This window comes from Saimiri boliviensis, chromosome 12 (assembly GCF_048565385.1).
Source record: "Saimiri boliviensis isolate mSaiBol1 chromosome 12, mSaiBol1.pri, whole genome shotgun sequence".
NCBI classification, from domain to species: Eukaryota; Metazoa; Chordata; class Mammalia; order Primates; family Cebidae; genus Saimiri; species Saimiri boliviensis.
In genome coordinates this window covers 77,489,548-77,508,783 of record NC_133460.1, presented here as the reverse complement: position 1 = coordinate 77,508,783, position 19,236 = coordinate 77,489,548, and the positions used below count along the sequence as shown (strand labels likewise).

At 39.4% G+C, this 19,236-nt stretch overlaps 1 protein-coding gene across 1 annotated transcript in view; it reads right to left on the bottom strand.

Annotated features, from left to right (window-relative positions):
* Positions 1-12,815: 12,815 nt before the first annotated feature.
* The window catches only part of KIF11 (kinesin family member 11), a 52,452-nt gene continuing 46,031 nt past the window's right edge, over positions 12,816-19,236 (bottom strand). Inside the window, exons 20-22 of the mRNA XM_039465131.2 lie at positions 18,246-18,397; positions 17,340-17,456; positions 12,816-13,632 (exon numbers count right to left, since the gene is read on the bottom strand). Of these exons, the coding sequence (XP_039321065.1) occupies positions 13,501-13,632; positions 17,340-17,456; positions 18,246-18,397 (401 nt within the window). The 3' untranslated portion in view covers positions 12,816-13,500. The remainder of the gene's footprint in view (positions 13,633-17,339; positions 17,457-18,245; positions 18,398-19,236) is intronic.

The window sequence follows — 19,236 nt, the reverse complement described above, 5'->3', positions numbered from 1 at the left end:
TTAGTAGGAATAGAAGAAAGCCACATTCCATTTATTAAGACAATGGAAGAATGATCCCAGAGGCATTTCAGAGCTCTTTAAGGCAAGCCCAGGGCCTGGAGAGCAAGGTTTCAAGAGAGGCCCCTGTAAAGCCTCAGCGTTTGCTGCCCTATACTGAATCCTGCCCAGGAGTCAACTCCCTCCCAGGAGATCGAGGCTGCAGTGAGCTATAATCACACCACTGCACTCCAGCCTGGGCAACAGAGCAAAATGCTTGTCTTAAAAAAAAAAGAGGCCGGGCGCGGTGGCTCAAGCCTGTAATCCCAGCACTTTGGGAGGCCGAGGCGGGTGGATCACGAGGTCGAGAGATCGAGACCATCCTGGTCAACATGGTGAAACCCCATCTCTACTAAAAATACTAAAAATTAGCTGGGCATGGTGGCGCATGCCTGTAATCCCAGCTACTCAGGAGGCTGAGGCAGGAGAATTGCCTGAACCCAGGAGGCGGAGGTTGCGGTGAGCCGAGATCGCGCCATTGCACTCCAGCCTGGGTAACAAGAGCGAAACTCCGTCTCAAAAAAAAAAAAAAAAAAGAAACACTGTCTAGCAACCTAGCCCCCCACCAAACTACTGAAAACCAAAGAGAAAAAGAAACACTTGAAGACAACCAAAAACAGAAGACACATTAAATACAGAGGAACAAAGTATAAGAATTATACCAGGTTTTTCATTGGAAACTGTGCAAACCAAAAGACAATGAAGTGACATTTAAAAAATATTAAACTAGTTGTGGGAGATAAATATATATATTATATTATATTATATATATTATATAATATATAAATATAAATATTTTATATTATTATATATCTATTATATATTATACATTATATATAATATATTATATGATTATATATTTATATTATATATTATAATATATATTTATTATATATAATACATATAATATATAAATTATATATAATATATAAATTATATATTATATATTATATATTTATTATATATAATATATAATAAATATATAATATATAAATATAAATATATATTTTTATATAATAAATATAAATATATAAATATATGTATATATAATACATATAAATATATTATATAAATAAATTAACTATATTATATAAATATATTTATCTCCCACAACTAGTAGATATATATATACGTGTGTGTATATACATATATATATATAGAAAAAAACACATTTCACCATAGTTCTATACTAAATGAAAATACTTTTCAAAAATGAAAGCAAAATAAATACTTCTTTAGAAAACAAACCTAACAATTTATTACCAACAGTCCTGTACTATAAGAAATGTTAAAGGAAGTTCTTAGGCCAGACACAATGGTTCATGTCTATAATCCCAGCACTTTGGGAGGCCAAAGTAGGAGGATCATTTGATCCCAGGAGTTTGAGACCAGCCTGGGCAATATAGTGAGACTTTGTCTCTACAAAGAAAGAAAAGAATTAGCCACACCTGTAGTCCCAGCTCCTTGGGAGGCTGAGGAGGGAGGATTGCTTGAGCCCAAGAGATAGAGGCTGCAGTGAGCTGTGAACATACCACTACACTCTAGCATGGGTGACAAAGTGAGACCTTGTCTCAAAAAAAATAAAAAGAAAGTTCTTTAAGCAAGAGGAACATGATATCACAGAATCTGGTAATCATACACAAAGCAAAGAAATCTACATTAAAAAATGAAGATTTCTGGAAATAACTAGAATTAAATATAAAAACTTTCTTTTATTTTTTATCTCTATAAAAATTATTGACTTTCAAAAAGAAATATAGTGGAATGTATTGTGGGTTTATTACACATTTAAAAATAAAAGCAATCATAGAAAAAGCTTCTGCACAGCAAAAGAAACTATTATCAGAGTGAACAGACAACCTACAGAATGGAGAAAATTTTTGTAGTCTACCCATCTGACAAAGGGCTAATATCCAGAATCTACAAAGAACTTAAACAAATTTACAGAAAAAAAAAAATCAAAAAGTGGGTGAAGGATATGAACAGCGACATCTCAAAAGGAGACATTTATGCAGTCAACAAACATAGGAAAAAAGCTCATCATCACTGGTCATTAGAGAAATGCAAATTAAAACCACATTGAGATACCATCTGACACCAGTTAGAATGAAAATCATTAAAAAATCTGGAGCGAATGTGGAGAAATAGGAACACTTTTACACTGTTGGGAGTGTAAATTAGTTCAAACATTGTGGAAGACAGTGTGGCAATTCCTCAAGGATCTAGAACTAGAAATACCATTTGACCTAGCAATCCAATTACTGGGTATATATCCAAAGAATTAGAAGTCATTTTATTACAAAGACACATACACACATGTTTACTGCAGCACTCTTCACAGTAGCAAAGACTTCAATTTCCCCCAACTATGTATTATTGACTTCAAGTTTAATTCAATTTTAAGTCAAGTTTAATCCCCAAATATTTCCAAATATTTGGAAATTAACACACTTCTAAACCCATTGATCAAAGAGGAAGTCATATTTAAAATTGGATAATTTTAAATGGTGGCTTGCGCCTATAATCCCAGCTACTCTGGAGGCTGAGGCAGGAGGACCACTTGAGGTCAGGAGTGTGAGAGCAGCCTGGGCAACATAGCAAGACCCCATCTCTACAAAATAAAAAATGAATAAAAAATTTGGCCAGGTGTTGTGGCTCACGCCTTTCATCCCAGCATGTTGGGAGTCAGAGGCAGGCAGATCACTTGAGTTCAGGAGTTTGACACCAGCCTGGGCAACCTGGTGAGACCCTATCCCTACCAAAAATAGACAAAATTAGCTGGGCATGGTGGAGCATGCTTCTATTCCTAGCTACTTGGGGAGGCTGAGGTGGGAGGATTGCTTAAGCCCAGGAGGCAGAGGTGTCAGTGATCTGAGATCATGCCACTGCATTCCAGCCTGAGTGATGGAGTGGGACCCCATCTCAAAAAAATAAAATAAAATTTGCTGAGTGTGGTGACACACACCTGTAGTCCCAGCTGTGGCAAAGGCAGGAGGATCACTTGAGCCCAGAGTCCGAAGGTGTGGTGAGATATGATCATGCCACTGCACTCCAGCCTGAGACACAGAGCAAGATTCTGGGGAAAAAGAAAAATACACACACACACACACATCACACACACACACACACACACACACTATATATATATATATTATATAATGTATAATATACATGTGTTATATAATCTATAATATATGTAGGTCTGTACAACTATAACTTTCTTCCTAAGCACTGCTTTAGTTACATCCCATAAATTTTGGTATATTATATATTTGTTTCACTTACCTCCCATAAATTTTGGTTTATTATATATTTGTTTCATTCCTTTCATAGTATTTTATAATATCCCTTGTGATTTTTTCTTTAACCAACTGGTTATTTAGGAGTGTGTTGTCTAATTACCTCATATTTGTGAACTTCTCAAATGTCCTTCTGTTATTTCTAATTTTGTTTCATTGTAGTTGGAAAAATACTTTGTATTACCACAATCAATTTAAATGTATTGAGATTTGTTTTATAGCCTAACATATGGTCTCTCCTGGGAATGATCCATCCCCACTTGAGAAAAATGTATCTTATACTGTTGTTTGGTCGAATGTTCTATAAAAATCTGTTAGGTCTAATTGGATTATAGTATTGTTCAAGTCTTTTATTACCCTCTTGATCTTCTGCCTATTTGTTTTATTAGTATAAGTGGCATATTTAAGTCTCCAATTGTTATTTTTAATTGTCTATTTTTCTCTTCAATTATCTTATTTTTTGCTTCATGTATTTTGGGGTTCTGTTGTTAATTACATACGTTTGTAGTTATCACTTGCTAATAAATTGATAATTTTATCATGAAAATATGTCCCTTTTTTTTTTTTTTTGAGACGGAGTTTCGCTCCTGTTACCCACGCTGGAGTGCAATGGCGCGGTCTCAGCTCACCGCAACCTCCGCCTCCTGGGTTCAAGCAATTCTCCTGCCTCAGCCTCCTGAGTAGCTGGGATTACAGGCAAGCGCCACCATGCCCAGCTAATTTTTTGTATTTTTAGTAGAGACGGGGTTTCACCATGTTGACCAGGATGGTCTCGATCTCTCGACCTCGTGATCCACCCGCCTCGGCCTCCCAAAGTGCTGGGATTACAGGCTTGAGCCACCGCGCCTGGCAAATATGTCCCTTTTTTAACTGGTAGCAATTTTTGCCTTAAAATCCATTTTGTCAAATAATAGCCACTGCAGGTCCCTTTGAGTTACTGTATGCATGGCGTAGCTTTTCCCATCCTTTTACTTTCAACATATTCATATCTTTGTATCTAGTGTATCACTTGTATACAACATATAGTTGCACCATTCTTAAAATCCATTCTGCCATTCTCTTACTTTTGACTGGAGTGTTTAATCAATTTCGTGTAGTTACTATTAAGGAAGGAATTATGTCTTCCATTTTGCCATGTTTTCTATATGTCTTATGTCATTTTTCCTTTCTATTTTCCATTATTGTCCTCTTTTGTATTAAATAAATATTTTCTAATATACCATTTTAATTCTCTTGTCATTTTTTTATATTCTTGTTTTTCATTTAAAAAATAATGGTTGCTGACAGTAGAGTTTTTTTTAACTATATATATTTTTGAGTCATTTCCTTTGTTGTTTTGGAGATAACAATTTAACAATCTAGTTTAAGTGAATACCAACTTAATATCAATTGTATACAAAATCTAGCTCCTACATAGCTCTGTTCTCTCCCCTTCTTTGCAATGTTATCATAATTACATTTTCATACATTGTGTGCCCATCAGCACAGATTTATAATTACAACTTTATGCAGTAGTCTTTAAAATTGGACAAAAGAAAAACATTATAAGCAAAAATATATTCATATGGTCTTTTATATTTATCTATTTAGTTACCTTTACCAGTACCCTTTATTTCTTCATGTAGTCTCAAGTTACTGTTTAGTGTTCTTTCATTTCAACTTAATGGACTCCCTCTAGTATTTCTTGTGTGGCAGCTTTGCTAATGACAAATTGTTTCCGTTTCATTTATCTGGGAATTACTTATATTTTGCTTCATCTTTGAAGACTGCTTTTGTTGGATATAAAATTCTTGGTTGACAGACTTTTTTTCAGCACTTTGAATGTCATCCCATCGCTTTCTGGCCTTCATGGTTACTGATAAGAAGTCAGCTGTTAATCATGTGAAGGAGCGCCTCTAAATGATTAATTGCATTTCTCTTTCTTCAAGATTATCTTTTCTTTGGATTTTGACAGTTTGATTATGATGATGTGAATAAGTGTGGATCTTTTTAAGTTTGTCCTAGTTGGAATTCATTGAGATTATTGGATATGGAGATAAATGTTTCTCAGCAAATTTAGGAAATTTTTACCAATTGTTTCTTCAAATATTATTTCTGTCCTTTTCTATTCTCTTCTACTAGGACTCTCATTATGTATATGTTGGTATACTTGATAATGTCCTACAGGTTTCTGATTCATTTTTATGTATTCTTCCTTTCTGTTCCTCAGACTAGACAATCACAATTGACTTTAAGTTTGTTGAGTCTTTGTTTTTGCTTCATCACATTTGTTTGTGAGTCCCTCTAGTGAATTTTTAATTTCAGTTATTGCTTTTTTAAAACATGATTTCCTTTAATGCTTTAAACACATTTAAAATAGTTTGTTTAAATTCTTTGCCTAGTAAGTCTGACATCCAAGTTTCCTCAAGGATAGTTTCTATAGATTGCTGTTTTTCTGTGTAAGAACAATACTCATAATTTTTTATAGAAAAATGAGTTTTTTGAGACAGAGTCTCACTCTGTTACCTAGGCTGGAGTGCACTGCTGTGATCTCAGCTCACTGCATTCTCTACCTCCTGGGCTTAAGCAATTCTCATGCCTCAGTCTCCCGAGTAGCTGGGACTACAGGCATGTGCCACCACACCTGGCTAATTTTTGTACCTTTAATAGAAATGAGGTTTCACCATGTTGGCCAGGCTGCTCTCAACCTCCTGACCTCAATGACCCACCTGCCTCAGCCTCCCAAAGTTCTGAGATCACAGGCATGAACCACCATACCAAGCCAAAAACTGACATTTCTAATAATATGATGTGACTACTCTGGAAAACAAATTATTTCCCCTTCTAAGGACTTGATGTTGTTTTTTGTTGTTGCTGTTGATTTTTTTTTTTTTTTTTTAGTGGCTTTTCCAAATGACTCTGTAACATATGTCTTCTTTGTCACTGAAGTCTCTGCTCATTTAGCTTAGTGGTCAGCTAGTGATTAGATATTTACTTAAATGATTGAATCTATTTAGTCCCCCAGCCCACTTTCAAGAGGTTGTGTGTGTGTTTGTGTTGGGGCATACCTTCACAGTCAGGCAGGCATTTAAAAATGCTGACCTAGCTTTTGCCATATTTTTTCAGTGCCTCAAGGTCAACCAGATGTTGTGTTAGAACTTAGGACCTTCTTAGGTCTTTCCTGGGCGTGTGCACAGATTTGAGTATGCACATAAGCCCATACATGTGCATGGTCTTCTAGAGTCCCATGAATATGTCAACAGTTTATTATTATTATTATTATTATTTTGAGACAGAGTTTCACTCTTGTTGCCCAGGCTGGAATACAATGGCATGATCTCAGCTCACTGCAACCTCCACCTCCTAGGTTCAAGCTATTCTTCTGCCTCAGCCTCCTGAGTAGCTGGGATTACAGGCACCTGCCACCATGCCTGGCTAATTTTTATATTTTTTTGTAGGGATGGGATTTCACCATGTTGGTCATGCTGGTCTCGGACTCCTGACCTCAGATGATCCACCTGCCTCGGCCTCCCAAAGTGCTGGGATTACAGGCATGAGCCACTGCCCCCGGCCCCTAATTTTTGTATTTTTAGTAGAGACAGGGTTCTACCGTGTTGGTCAGGCTGGTCTCGAACTCCTGACCTCAGGTTGTCCACCGACCTCAGCCTCCCAAAGTGCTGGGATTACAGGTGTGTGCCACCACACCCAGCCACGTCAGCAGTTTTGAAAGCCTCTTATAGACATCTCATTCCCCAGCTCTTCTTTTGATTTTGTTTTGTTTTGTTTTTTTGGGGGGTGGGGGCAGTTTGTTTGCCTCGACTGTTATCACTGCCTTAGTCAGCTACATGTTTACCAGGCTACTGATTATTTTCAACAAATGTTCCAGGTGAAAGGTTATTCTCACTGAGCATGGTCTGAGTTGAGTCAAATAAAGGCAAGTATTTGGTTTTTTATTTTTATTTTATTTTATTTTATTTTATTTAGAGACATGGTCTTGCTCTGTCACCCAGGTTAGAGTGCAGTGATGTGACTATGGCTCACTGAGCCCTCAAATTCCTGGGCCCAAACAGTTCTCCTGCCTCAGCCTCCTGAGTAGCTGATACTATAGGTGTGTGCCACCACGCCTAATTTTTTAAAATTTGTTGTAGGGAAAGTGTCTCACTGTGTTGCCCAGGCTGGTCCTTAATTCCTAGCCTCACACAATTCTTCTTCCTTAGGCTCTCAAAGTAATGGGATTACAGGCATAAGCCACCATGGCTGGCTAAGGCAACTCTTGTGAATGAGGGTTTCCAGGGAATCGTCAGGCTAAATAATGACAGTGCTCAAATAATGCTCTTTTGGGAATCTCCAAACCCATTCTGTCCTAGCAAGGGACTGCTAGGCTACTGGTCTTCACTATGATTATAGAACTATTGGTTTTAAAGACTAAAGGAGTTGGGGAGAGTGTTGAGAATAGGGCAAGTTAAAAACATTACAAAGCTCAGCCAGGTGCAGTAGCTCACGCTTGTAATCCCAGCACTTTGGGAGGCTAAAGCGGGTGGATCACCTGAGTTCAGGAGTTCAAGACCAGCCTGACCAACATGGAGAAATCCCATCTCTACTAAAAGTACAAAAAATTAGCTATTCGGGAGGCTGAGGCAGGAGAATTGCTTGAACCTAGGAGGTGGAGGTTGCATTGAGCCGAGATTGCACCATTGCACTCCAGCCTGGGCAACAAGAGCAAAACTCTATCTGAAAAAAAAAAAAAAAAAAAAAAACCCACAAAACTCATCATTCTTACTAAGATACAACCTTAAAAAAAAAGTTCCTTGGATTATTGCAAAGCTTTGGTTAATTTCAGAATTCTGAAATTTTTTATTCAACGAGTTATCTCAATATTCTCACTGCTTTTATGGAGGAATAGGTTTTTAGAGGACTTACTCCACCATTCCTACTGACATCACCTCATTCAGTAATTTGGAAGTATCAGGCCATTGTCTGCTTTCGTTCTTTCTGTTGCAAAATCACAGTCAGCTTAATTGTTCCTATTAAAATAATCTTTCTTCTCCTTGGTTACTTTTTTTTTCTTTGAGACAGGGTCTGACTCTGTCAAGGCTGGAATGCAATGGCATGATTTCAGCTCACTGCAACCTCCATCTCCTGGGCTCAAGCCATCCTCCCACCTCAGCCTCCTGAGTAGCTGAGACTACAGGCATGTACCACCACGCTCAGCTGTTTTTTTTTTTTTTTTTTTTTTTTGAGACGGAGTTTCGCTCTTGTTACCCAGGCTGGAGTGCAATGGCGCGATCTCAGCTCACCGCAACCTCCGCCTCCTGGGTTCAGGCAATTCTCCTGCCTCAGCCTCCTGAGTAGCTGGGATTATAGGCACGTTTTTGTATTTTTAATAGAGACAGGGTTTTGCCATGTTGCCTAGGTTGGTCTTGATCTCCCGGGCTCAAAGCAATCTACCTGCCTCTGCTCTTTGGTTACTTTTAAGGTATTTCTTTATCTTTGGTTTTTAGCAGTTTTGCTCTGGTATACCTAAGTGTGACTTTGTATTTATCCTGATTAGGGTTTATACAGTGCTATAGACTTAATTGTGCCCTGCTGCCAATCCACATATTGAAACCCTCTCAGTGTGAATGTATTTGGACCTCTGCCTCCCAAGTTTCAAGTGATTCTCTTGCCTCAGCTTCCCAAGTAGCTGGGATTACAGGCACCCAACAGCACACGGGGCTAATTTTTATATTTTTAGTACAAAATTACTAAAATTTTGTACTAAAATTGATTGGTCAGGCTGGTCTCAAACTCCTGACCTCAGGTGATCCACCCACCTTGGCCTGACCTCAGGTGATCCACCCACCTTGGCCAAAGTGCTGGGATTACAGGCTAGTTCCAGCATATTTCCAACACCCCAGAAGAAAATCCCATGCCTATTAAGCAGTCCCTCTTCATTCCCCTCCTCATACCAGATTTAACTAACACCAGTCTGCTGATTCTATGAATTTACTTATTCTGGATATTTCATAAAAGTGGAATCATAGAATATGTGAACTATTGTATCTTACTTCTTTCACTTAGCATGTTTTCAAGGTTTATCCATATGGTAGCAGATATCTGTACTTCATCTTTATGGCTGAGTAATCTGTCATATGTGTATGCTACATTTTGTTTATCCATTCATATATTGATGGACATTTGGGTTGTTTACACCATTTGGTCATTGTTAATAGTGCTGGTATAGGCATTTGTGTATAAATTTTTGTGGAGGCATGTTTTATCCTGGGCACACAGCTAGGAATGGAATTGCTGGGCCATATGGTAATTCTGTTTACCTTTTTCAGGAACCACCAAACTCTGTCTATAGTGGTTGAACCATTTTACACTCCCATGAGGAATGTACAATGGTTCCCATTTTCAGGCCAGGTACAGTGGCTCACACCTAAAATCCCACTACTTTGGGAGGCCAAGACAGGTGGATCACTTGAAGTCAGGAGTTCAAGACCAGCCTGGGCAACATGGTGAAACCCTATCTCTACTAAAAATATAAAATTTAGCCAGAAAAAAAAATTGGCTGGGTGTGATGGTGGGCACCCGTAATCCCAGCTACTCTGGAGGCTGAGGCAGGAGAATCACTGGGACCCAGGAGGCGGAGGTTGCAGTGAGCCAAGATCGCACCACTGCACCCAGCCTGGGCGACAGAGCAACATTCCATCTCAGAAAGAAAAAAAAAAAAAAGAGATTCCCATTTTCCAGCATCCCCAACACCACTTTTTTTTTCCCCTGTATTTTTTGTTATAGCCATCCTCATAAATGTGAAGTGGTATCTCACTGTGATTTTGATCTGCATTTCTCTCATGGCACTGTTTTACTGCTTCCAAGATCCTCTCTTCAGCTTTGGACAGTTTATGTGTGTCTTAATATGGATCTCTTCTGGCTTATCCTATTTGGAGCTCCACAAACTTCTTGGATGTGTACATTCAAGTGTTTTCACAAATTTTAGGTATTTGGGTCGTTATTTCTTCAAATAGTCTTTCTGCCCCTTTCTCTTCTCCTCTCCTTCTGAAACTCCTATTTTGCAAAGGTTGGTATGCTTGGTGGTAATTCATAGGTCTTTTAAATTGTTTCTTTCCTTTGTTCTTCTGCTCTTCAGATTGGATGATTTCAATGGATCCACCTTCAGCTTCACTGATTTTTTTTTTTTTTAGACAGAGTCTCACTTTGTCACTCAGCTTTGAGTGCAGTGGCACCATCTCCACTCATTGCAACCTTCACCTCCTGGGTTCAAGCAATTCTCCCGCCTCAGCCTCCCAAGCAACTGGGATTACAGGCGCCTACCATCACATCTGGCTAATTTTTGTATTTTTAGTAGAGACGGGGTTTCCCCACGTTGGCCAGGCTGGTCTCGAACTCCTGACCTCAGGTAATCCACCTGCCTCAGCCTCCTTGATTCTTTCTACTGCCTGATCATATCTGCTGTTAGAACCATTCAGTGATTTCCCCTGCTTTTTTATTGCACTTTTCAACTCCTAGTTTTTATGGTTCCTTTTTATAATTTCTTCATTGATGTCTCTGAGACATTGTTTCCCTGTATTCCCTTACCTCTGAGCACTTTTGAGACAACTGATTTACAAAATTTATCTGTAAGTCCAATGCTTCCTCAGAGATAGTTTATTCTAATTTTTTCTGTGAATGGGGTATACTTTCTTTGCATGCTTCATAGTTTTTTTGTTGAAAGCTGAATATTACTTTACTATAATATGGTAACTCTGGAAACCAGATTCTTCACTACTCGGGGTTTGTTTTTGTTACTTGCTATGGGCTGTAGTGGTTTAGTGACTTACATATATTTAGACACAAGGTCTTGCTCTGTTGCCAAGGCTGGATCATAGCTCACTGCAGCCTCAAACTCCTGGGCTCAAGAGACCCTTCCACTTCAGCCTCCCAACTGGTTAGGACTACAGGCATGTGCCACCATGCCCAGCTGATTAAAATTTTTCTTTTTTTTGTAGAGACAAGCTCTCACTATGTTGCCCGGGATAGTCTTTAATTGCTGGACTCAAGTTAAATTTCTCTGAAGATTTATTTTTGCTTCTGTGAGGCAGTGAAATTAGTTGCATCAGCATTCTCAGATAACTTTTAAGCAGTCATGGAATGGGATGACTTAAAGCTGGACTTCAGGCTGTGTGAGGGCCTGTTACTCACTAACCTTGCACCTAGTATAGCCTCTTGGAGTGCAACTAAAAGCCTACATGTTTACTATGGTCCTTCTTTGATGGTACCTGCATACTTTATTTTGGGAATGTGAATGCAGCTTGCCTAACTCTGTAAACATACCTGTTGCCAGATAAGAAATTATGGAGCAAGCAGGTTAATGCAGAAACCACATTAACCATGGATTTACTGAGGGCAGTTTATTAGATACTATCTATAGCTTATGCTGACATCTGATTTTGCAGAGAAATTACAGCCATTATTTTTATTAAGATAATTAATTCTACAAGGTCAATTTAGTTCCTTGTAGCATATTTTCTAATTCTTCAATAGAGTTTGGTTTAATTTAGCTATCATAGTCAAATGTCTCTAAAATTTACACACTAAACACGTTATGGGCACAAAATTTATTCTTTGTACATATTCCAAGTGCTCTGGTTCTTTAAGCTGAAACATTCTCAACTTCCAGAAATATGATTGCCAGATCAGAAATACTAGGGCCCTTCTAAGGGTTAAGATTTAAATTGAGAAAAAGATACATATACATATTTTATTATATACAAGCAAGGAACAACATGTAAACAAAAGAATATAATTTTTAGTCATAATTGGAAGTTTCAAAAAGTCTTTAAATCATTGTGATCGTCTCCGAAAGACACAGTAAGTTTTAGAGCAGGTGTCCCCAAACTTTTTACACAGGGGGCCAGTTCACTGTCCCTCAGACCGTTGGAGGGCCGCCACATACTGTGCTCCTCTCACTGACCACCAATGAAAGAGGTGCCCCTTCCTGAAGTGCGGTGGGGGGCCAGATAAATGGCCTCAGGGGGCCGCATGCGGCCCGAGGGCTGTAGTTTGGGGACGCCTGTTTTATTAGAGTGTGGGCACAGGGCTATTAGTCAGATCTCTGGGTAGTCTCCCATAATAGCAATTCACATTCTAGAGAAGTAGGTTTTGTGAACTCTGTCAGGACAAATCTGTTAGGCCTCTTAAAGGAATGAAACCCTTTCACATCTCGGGGAAACAAAAAATATTGAAAGAAGGGATACTTCTAGGGTTAGATTTACTGTTGACAGTGATTTTAAAAATAACCACTAAAAACCTGTTAAAAGATTCCTAGGTAAAATTCTGGCTACCAAAAATAAGAAAGGATACCTTCTGTAGCTCTACAAATGGTTTGGTGAAAAATAAAAAGGGAAAGAGTGAGCCGACAAGAAAGCGAAATAGGAATGTCTAGGAAGGAAGCAAGAAAATACATCAGTCATAGCAAAAAAAAAAAAAAAAAAAAAAAAAAAAAAAAAAAAAAAAAAAAAAAAAGACACGGTCCTTTTCTAAGGCCAGATGTTGGTGATATTCACCTATGTAAACTCAAGCCTAGAAGAACAGTACAGTTCTTATATATTCATTACTTAATAACATACAAGAAAAATACTTTTCGTTATGAAAGAACTTTATATGAAAAGCTAGAAATATATATTTACATTGCAAATCCCAAATGAAACCCAACTTAATACAAAGTGAACTATAGGGATGACAGAAAAACGGGTAGATATCAAAATTCAGCTAAATTTACAGTTCTGCCTTATATCTTTTTAAAATTTTGTTTTTGAGACGGCATCTTGCTCTGTTGCCCAGGCTGGAGTGCAGTGGTGTGATCTTCTCTCACTGCAACCTCTGCTTCCTGGGTTCAAGTGATTCTTGTGCCTCAGCCTCCCCAGTAGCTGGGATTACAGGAGTGTGCCACCACGTTTGGCTCATTATTGTATTTTAGTAGAGACGAGGTTTTGCCATGTTGGCCAGGCCAGTCTCAAACTCCTAGGCTCAAGCAATCCACCCACGTCAGCCTCCCAAAGTGCTGGGATTACAGGCGTGAGCCACCACACCCAGCTGATATATATATATTCTTTTAACATCTACACACACGGCTAAAGTTCTAGGGTTTCAGGCTTTATTTTTAAGTTTTCTTTAAAAATAAAATTGCCAGCCCCCAAGTGAATCAAAGGTTGATCTGGGCTCGCAGAGGTAATCTGCTCTTTGTAACCAAGTGCTCTGTAGTTTCTTCCACTTTAGACCTCTCCTGTGTATTAATGCCTCTGTTTTCTTTGTCTTTTCCATGTGATTTTTTATGCTGTGGATTTAAGGGGAGAAAATTAAGTCAATATAAAGTAACATTTGATACACATTAACTATACTCTATTTTCAAAGTTCTCTGGGTCATAGGCAGGAAAATTTAAGTGTAGAAAACTTCAGAAAAGGTTCAGCACAAGTTTGAGCAAAAAATTTGTTTGGCAAGTAGCGCCAAGTGCCTTCTTTATTTCATCGCTAATGGAAGGAGTAGAGTGAAAAAATTATTAAATTTCTGTTATTTTCTAAGACATAAAGATTTTACTCCAGGGTAGTGGTTCTCATCAGGGAGTGATTGTGCTCCCAGAGGGGATGTTTGGCAATGTTTGGAGACTTTTTTGGTTGTTACAACCAGGGAGTGCTTTGAGTGAGTATTCACATAGTACACTGTCATTCTTGTGTACTGACATAGTACAGTCCACAGGAAAGCCCCCCACAACAAAGAATTATCCAGTTTAAAATGCCAGTAGCACTGCTGTCAAGAAACCCTGCTCTACGGAAACAAAGATTTCCTGTCATGCAGAAAAGCCAATTCTGTTTTAAGCAGAGAAACTGCTAATATGGGCCACCTTAAAAACACTTTTGCTTAGTTTTTAAAAATTGGATTTTATCTTATTTGTAAAACCTATTTCATATTCCTCATTTGGAAGTTCTATTTCATTGGAATCCTACTTACCCATAGAGAACATTAAGGGGACTGGTGACATTCATTGTACACTCAGTCATCAATGTTGAGACAAATCATAAACCAACTTTTAAAGTTTTAAACCCGCTGGGCGCAGTGGCTCACACCTGTAATCCCAGCACTTTGGGAGGCCAAGACGGGAGGATCACAGGGTCAAGAGATCAAGACCATCCTGGCCAACACAGTGAAACGTCTCTACTAAAAATACAAAAATTAGCTGGGCATGGTGGCACGCGCCTGTGGTCCCAGCTACTCAGGAGGCTGAGGCAGAAGAATCACTTGAACCCAGGAAACAGAGGTTGCAGTGAGCCTAGATTGCGCCACTGCACTCCAGCCTGGCGACAGAGCAAGATTCCATCTCAAAAAAATAAATAAAAAATAATAATAAAGTTTTAAACCCAGAGAAAATCCCCACATCACACTGCTACTAGAGAAAAGATCATCTATGGACTTCAGCTAAAGGTCTAAAATCCCATCCCAAACCCTTTCGGGTACTGTGAGGACTTCCTTGCCATAGCTGAATCACTAAGCCTAGTTCAAAATGCCACAAATAATAATAATAAAATAATTTCTGACCAGAGATTAAGTAGTCACCAAGGTTCTCTTATCCTTCCCCTTTTCCTAACTTTATAAGCTAGAAGAAAGGGATGAAAACTGAAAGAAACATATTTATAGTTCTCTCATAGTAGAAAACTTAAAAAAAAAAAAAAAAAGGTAGCAAGAATTTTGGGATAAAACTGCCCAGAGACAGGGAGGAATTGATGAGAATCTGATTTAGAACTTTTTTAACAGTTGAAAGCAGGGATGGATAATCTTTAGACCTTAAGGGAAAGACCTATAGATCTATTAAAAACAGATACAAAGCCGGGCATGGTGGCTCAAGCCTGTGATCCCAGCACTTTGGGAGGCCGAGGCAGGTGGATCACGAGGTCAAAGAGATCGAGACCATCCTGGTCAACATGGTGAAACCCCGTCTCTACTAAAAATACAAAAAATTAGCTGGGCATGGTGGTGTGTGCCTGTAATCCCAGCTACTCAGGAGGCTGAGGCAGGAGAATTGCCTGAACCCAGGAGGCGGAGGTTGCGGTGAGCCAAGATCGCGCCATTGCACTCCAGCCTGGGTAACAAGAGCGAAACTCCACCTAAAAAAAAAAAAACAAAAAACAGATACAAGCAGCCAGGCACAGTGGTTCACACCTGTAATCCTAGCACTTTGGGAGACTGAGGTGGGAGGATTGCTTGAGGCAAGGAATTCAAGTAGCAAGACCCCGTCTCTGTATATATTAAAAAAAAAATTTTTTTAAAGGTACAAGCATATGCATATCAGAAGCAGTACTTCAACTGTAAATGTAGGTAGATACCAATGTCCTACGTAACGAAATTTTTCCTTCACACGCTTTGTCTAGGCTTGTACCTTCAAACTAAAGGAAAAGATACTAGCATTTTATAGAGCCTCATTTGGAAGTGGTATTTCATTGGAATCCTCCACTTACCCATAGAGAACATTAAGGGACTGGTGACATTTATTGCATTCAGTCATCAATGCTGAAACAAATCATAAACCAACTGTGTTCTCAACAGTGTTAAAAAGTGGGTAGGAGGCCAGGCGCGGTGGCTCACGCCTGTAATCCCAGCACTTTGGGAGGCCGAGGCGGGTGGATCACGAGGTCAAGAGATCGAGACCATCCTGGTCAACATGGTGAAACCCTGTCTCTACTAAAAATACAAAAAATTAGCTGGGCATAGTGGCGCGTGTCTGTAATCCCAGCTACTCAGGAGGCTGAGACAGAAGAATTGCCTGAACCCAGGAGGCAGAGGTTGTGGTGAGCCAAGATCGCCCCATTGCACTCCAGCCTAGGTAACAAGAGTGAAACTCCGTCTCAAAAAAAAAAAAAAGTGGGGCCGGGCGCGGTGGCTCACGCCTGTAATCCCAGCACTTTGGGAGGCCGAGGCGGGTGGATCACGAGGTCAAGAGATCAAGACCATCCTGGTCAACATGGTGAAACCCCGTCTCTACTAAAAATACAAAAATTAGCTGGGCATGGTGGCACGTGCCTGTAGTCCCAGCTACTAGGGAGGCTGAGGCAGGAGAATTGCCTGAACCCAGGAGGCGGAGGTTGCGGTGAGCTGAGATCGCGCCATTGCACTCCAGCCTGGGTAACAAGAGCAAAACTCTGTCTCAAAAAAAAAAAAAAAAAAAAAAAAAAGTGGGTAGGAGGCTGAGCACAGTGGCTTACACCTGTAATCCCAGCACTCTGGGAGGCTGTGGAGGGTGGATCACTTGAGGTCAGGAGTTTGAGACCAGCCTGGCCAATATAGTGAAACCCCGTCTCTACTAAAAATACAAAATAATTAGCTGGGTGTGATGGTGCATGCCTGTGATCCTAGCTACTTAGGAGGCTGAGGTAGGAGAATCATTTGAACCCGGGAGGCAGAAGTTGCAGTGAGCCAAGATCATGCCACTGCACTTCAGCCTGGGTAACAGGACGAGACTCTGTCTCAAAAAAAAGTGTATAGGAGAGGTCGCAGGATTCAATGACATAGGATCAGAGCAGGCAAGGAGCTCAGGAAACGTGGGCAGCAGTTCACAAGAGAAGAGCCTCAGGCAGGAGAAATCACTAATGTAACCTAAGAGGTCTTCAGTCTCTCAATCTTTTCAAGCCCTTTGCCTTCAAAGTCTGATTATGGGCAGAGATGGGTTCCAAGGCTTCCATGGCAAAGGTAGAAGAAAGTGAGGAAAGACTGTTTTCAGTGTCCCTTCTGAGTATATAGGAAGCGGAAAAGGAATAGAAGCACTAGCTAAAGATTATCACTTAAATTTTGCCTTCATATATTCTACAGAAAACCCCTTATCAGTATCAGATTTTTTTAAATAATTCAAATCATAAGAGATAACAAGCCATCCTAATAAATAACTGAAAGGTTTCTGTTGTTCTACTCACCAAGAATAATGCTTTTATACTGAATAGTAAATAAATGACTTACATCAGATGTGGAACGGTTATCTGATATGATATCATCAGTACCTGGAAAAATGGAACCCCACCGATTGATGAACAATCCACACCAGCATCTACAGATGGCTCCTGACTTAGAGGTTCTTCAGTATACTGCTCCAGAGCTGCCTTTTCTACATCCACGTCCTGGAAGAAGAAACTGGATGAGTGACTAAGTCCAAGAGCCTCAAAGTCATCACAAAGGAAGAGCAGTTTTCTTCTTTGAATACAATATATGGCCACGGTATAATATAAAAGTTAAACCTCAACAAAATTAGTAGAAAGTCTACAAATCTACATAAGCAGAATATGTATGTGTGTGTGTGTGTGTGTGTGTGTGTAAAGTAAACAAAGTCTACAAATAATGAAAATAATTCCTAATATATTTTTATACAGAGTAGAAGTTCCTATATAAAAATGTTACTAAACACAGTATTAAATATTGGCTATTATTATCTACTAGCATAATTTAAAAACTGGTAAGATTAAAAACAAATAAGGCTAAGAGCTAGGCAACTATCATTAATGAGAGGCAGGGTAAGACTGAAGGGTGAACAGTAAAATTCTTCACATGAAGTCAGCTACATCAAGAGTTCGTAAGACAGTTCCATTATAAAATGATCCTTTGGGCCGGGTGCGGTGGCTCATGCCTGTAATCCCAGCACTTTGGGAGGCCGAGGCGGGTGGATCACGAGGTCAAGAGATCGAGACCATCCTGTTCAACATGGTGAAACCCCATCTCTACTAAAACTACAAAAAATTAGCTGGGCGTGGTGGCGCGTGCCTGTAGTCCCAGCTACTCAGGAGGCTGAGGCAGGAGAATTGCCTGAACCCAGGAAGCGGAAGTTGCGGTGAGCCGAGATCACGCCATTGCACTCCAGCCTGGGTAACAAGAGTGAAACTCCGTCTAAAAAAAAAAAGATCCTTTAAATTTACCTGAATTTTCTCTTCTTTGTTGTTTTCTGAACAGTTTAGCATCATTAACAGATCAGGCTGTTTCCTTTTCAACTGATCAAGAAGATGTTCACGTGGTTCAGTTCTCACCAGTACTGATGGGTATAAATAATTTTTCCTCTGTGGTGTAGTACCTTTAATGGACATTAGGTAAGAGGTAAAAATTAAAGTATGAGATGTAAATATTTTTTAAAAATACTAAAGCTTCCAAATGAATCTTGTCTTCTAAAAATATAAAATATAAAAATATAATTGCCATATACGAGGATCAGTCTTGCTACCTGTCAGGTAGACATTGTTTGCAACTAACGATATTTTCTAATTTGACAACAGACTTTACTATTTTCAAGATTCATCCAACTCTCTAAAACATGAAGTTTACCATCTCCGAGGACATATAAAAGGTGTATTATAGGCTCTAAAAGAAGTTATAGAGTGTTCTGAAAAAATGGCAGCTTTATTAGAATAAGAGTACAGGCTCAAGCCTGTAATCCCAGCATTTTGGGAGGCCGAGGCGGGTGGATCACGAGGTCAAGAGATCGAAACCATCCTGGTCAACATGGTGAAACCCCGTCTCTACTAAAAATACAAAAAATTAGCTGGGCATGGTGGCACGTGCCTATAATCCCAGCTACTCAGGAGGCTGAGGCAGGAGAATTGCCTGAACCCAGGAGGCGGAGGTTGCGGTGAGCTGCAATCACGCCATTCCACTCCAGCCTGGGTAACAAGAGCGAAACTCTGTCTCAAAAAAAAGAAAAAAAAAAGAATAAGAGTACAGATTTCCCAACATGATTACTTTGATAGGAATAACTATTTCACTATAAATGTGGTGTGGTGGTTAAATATTAACCATATATATATATACACACTATGTTGCCCAGGCTGGTCTTAAACTCTTGGGCTCAAACGATCCTCCTGCCTTGGCCTCCCAAAGTGCTGGGATTACAGGCGTGAGCCACCACCTCTGGCTCCC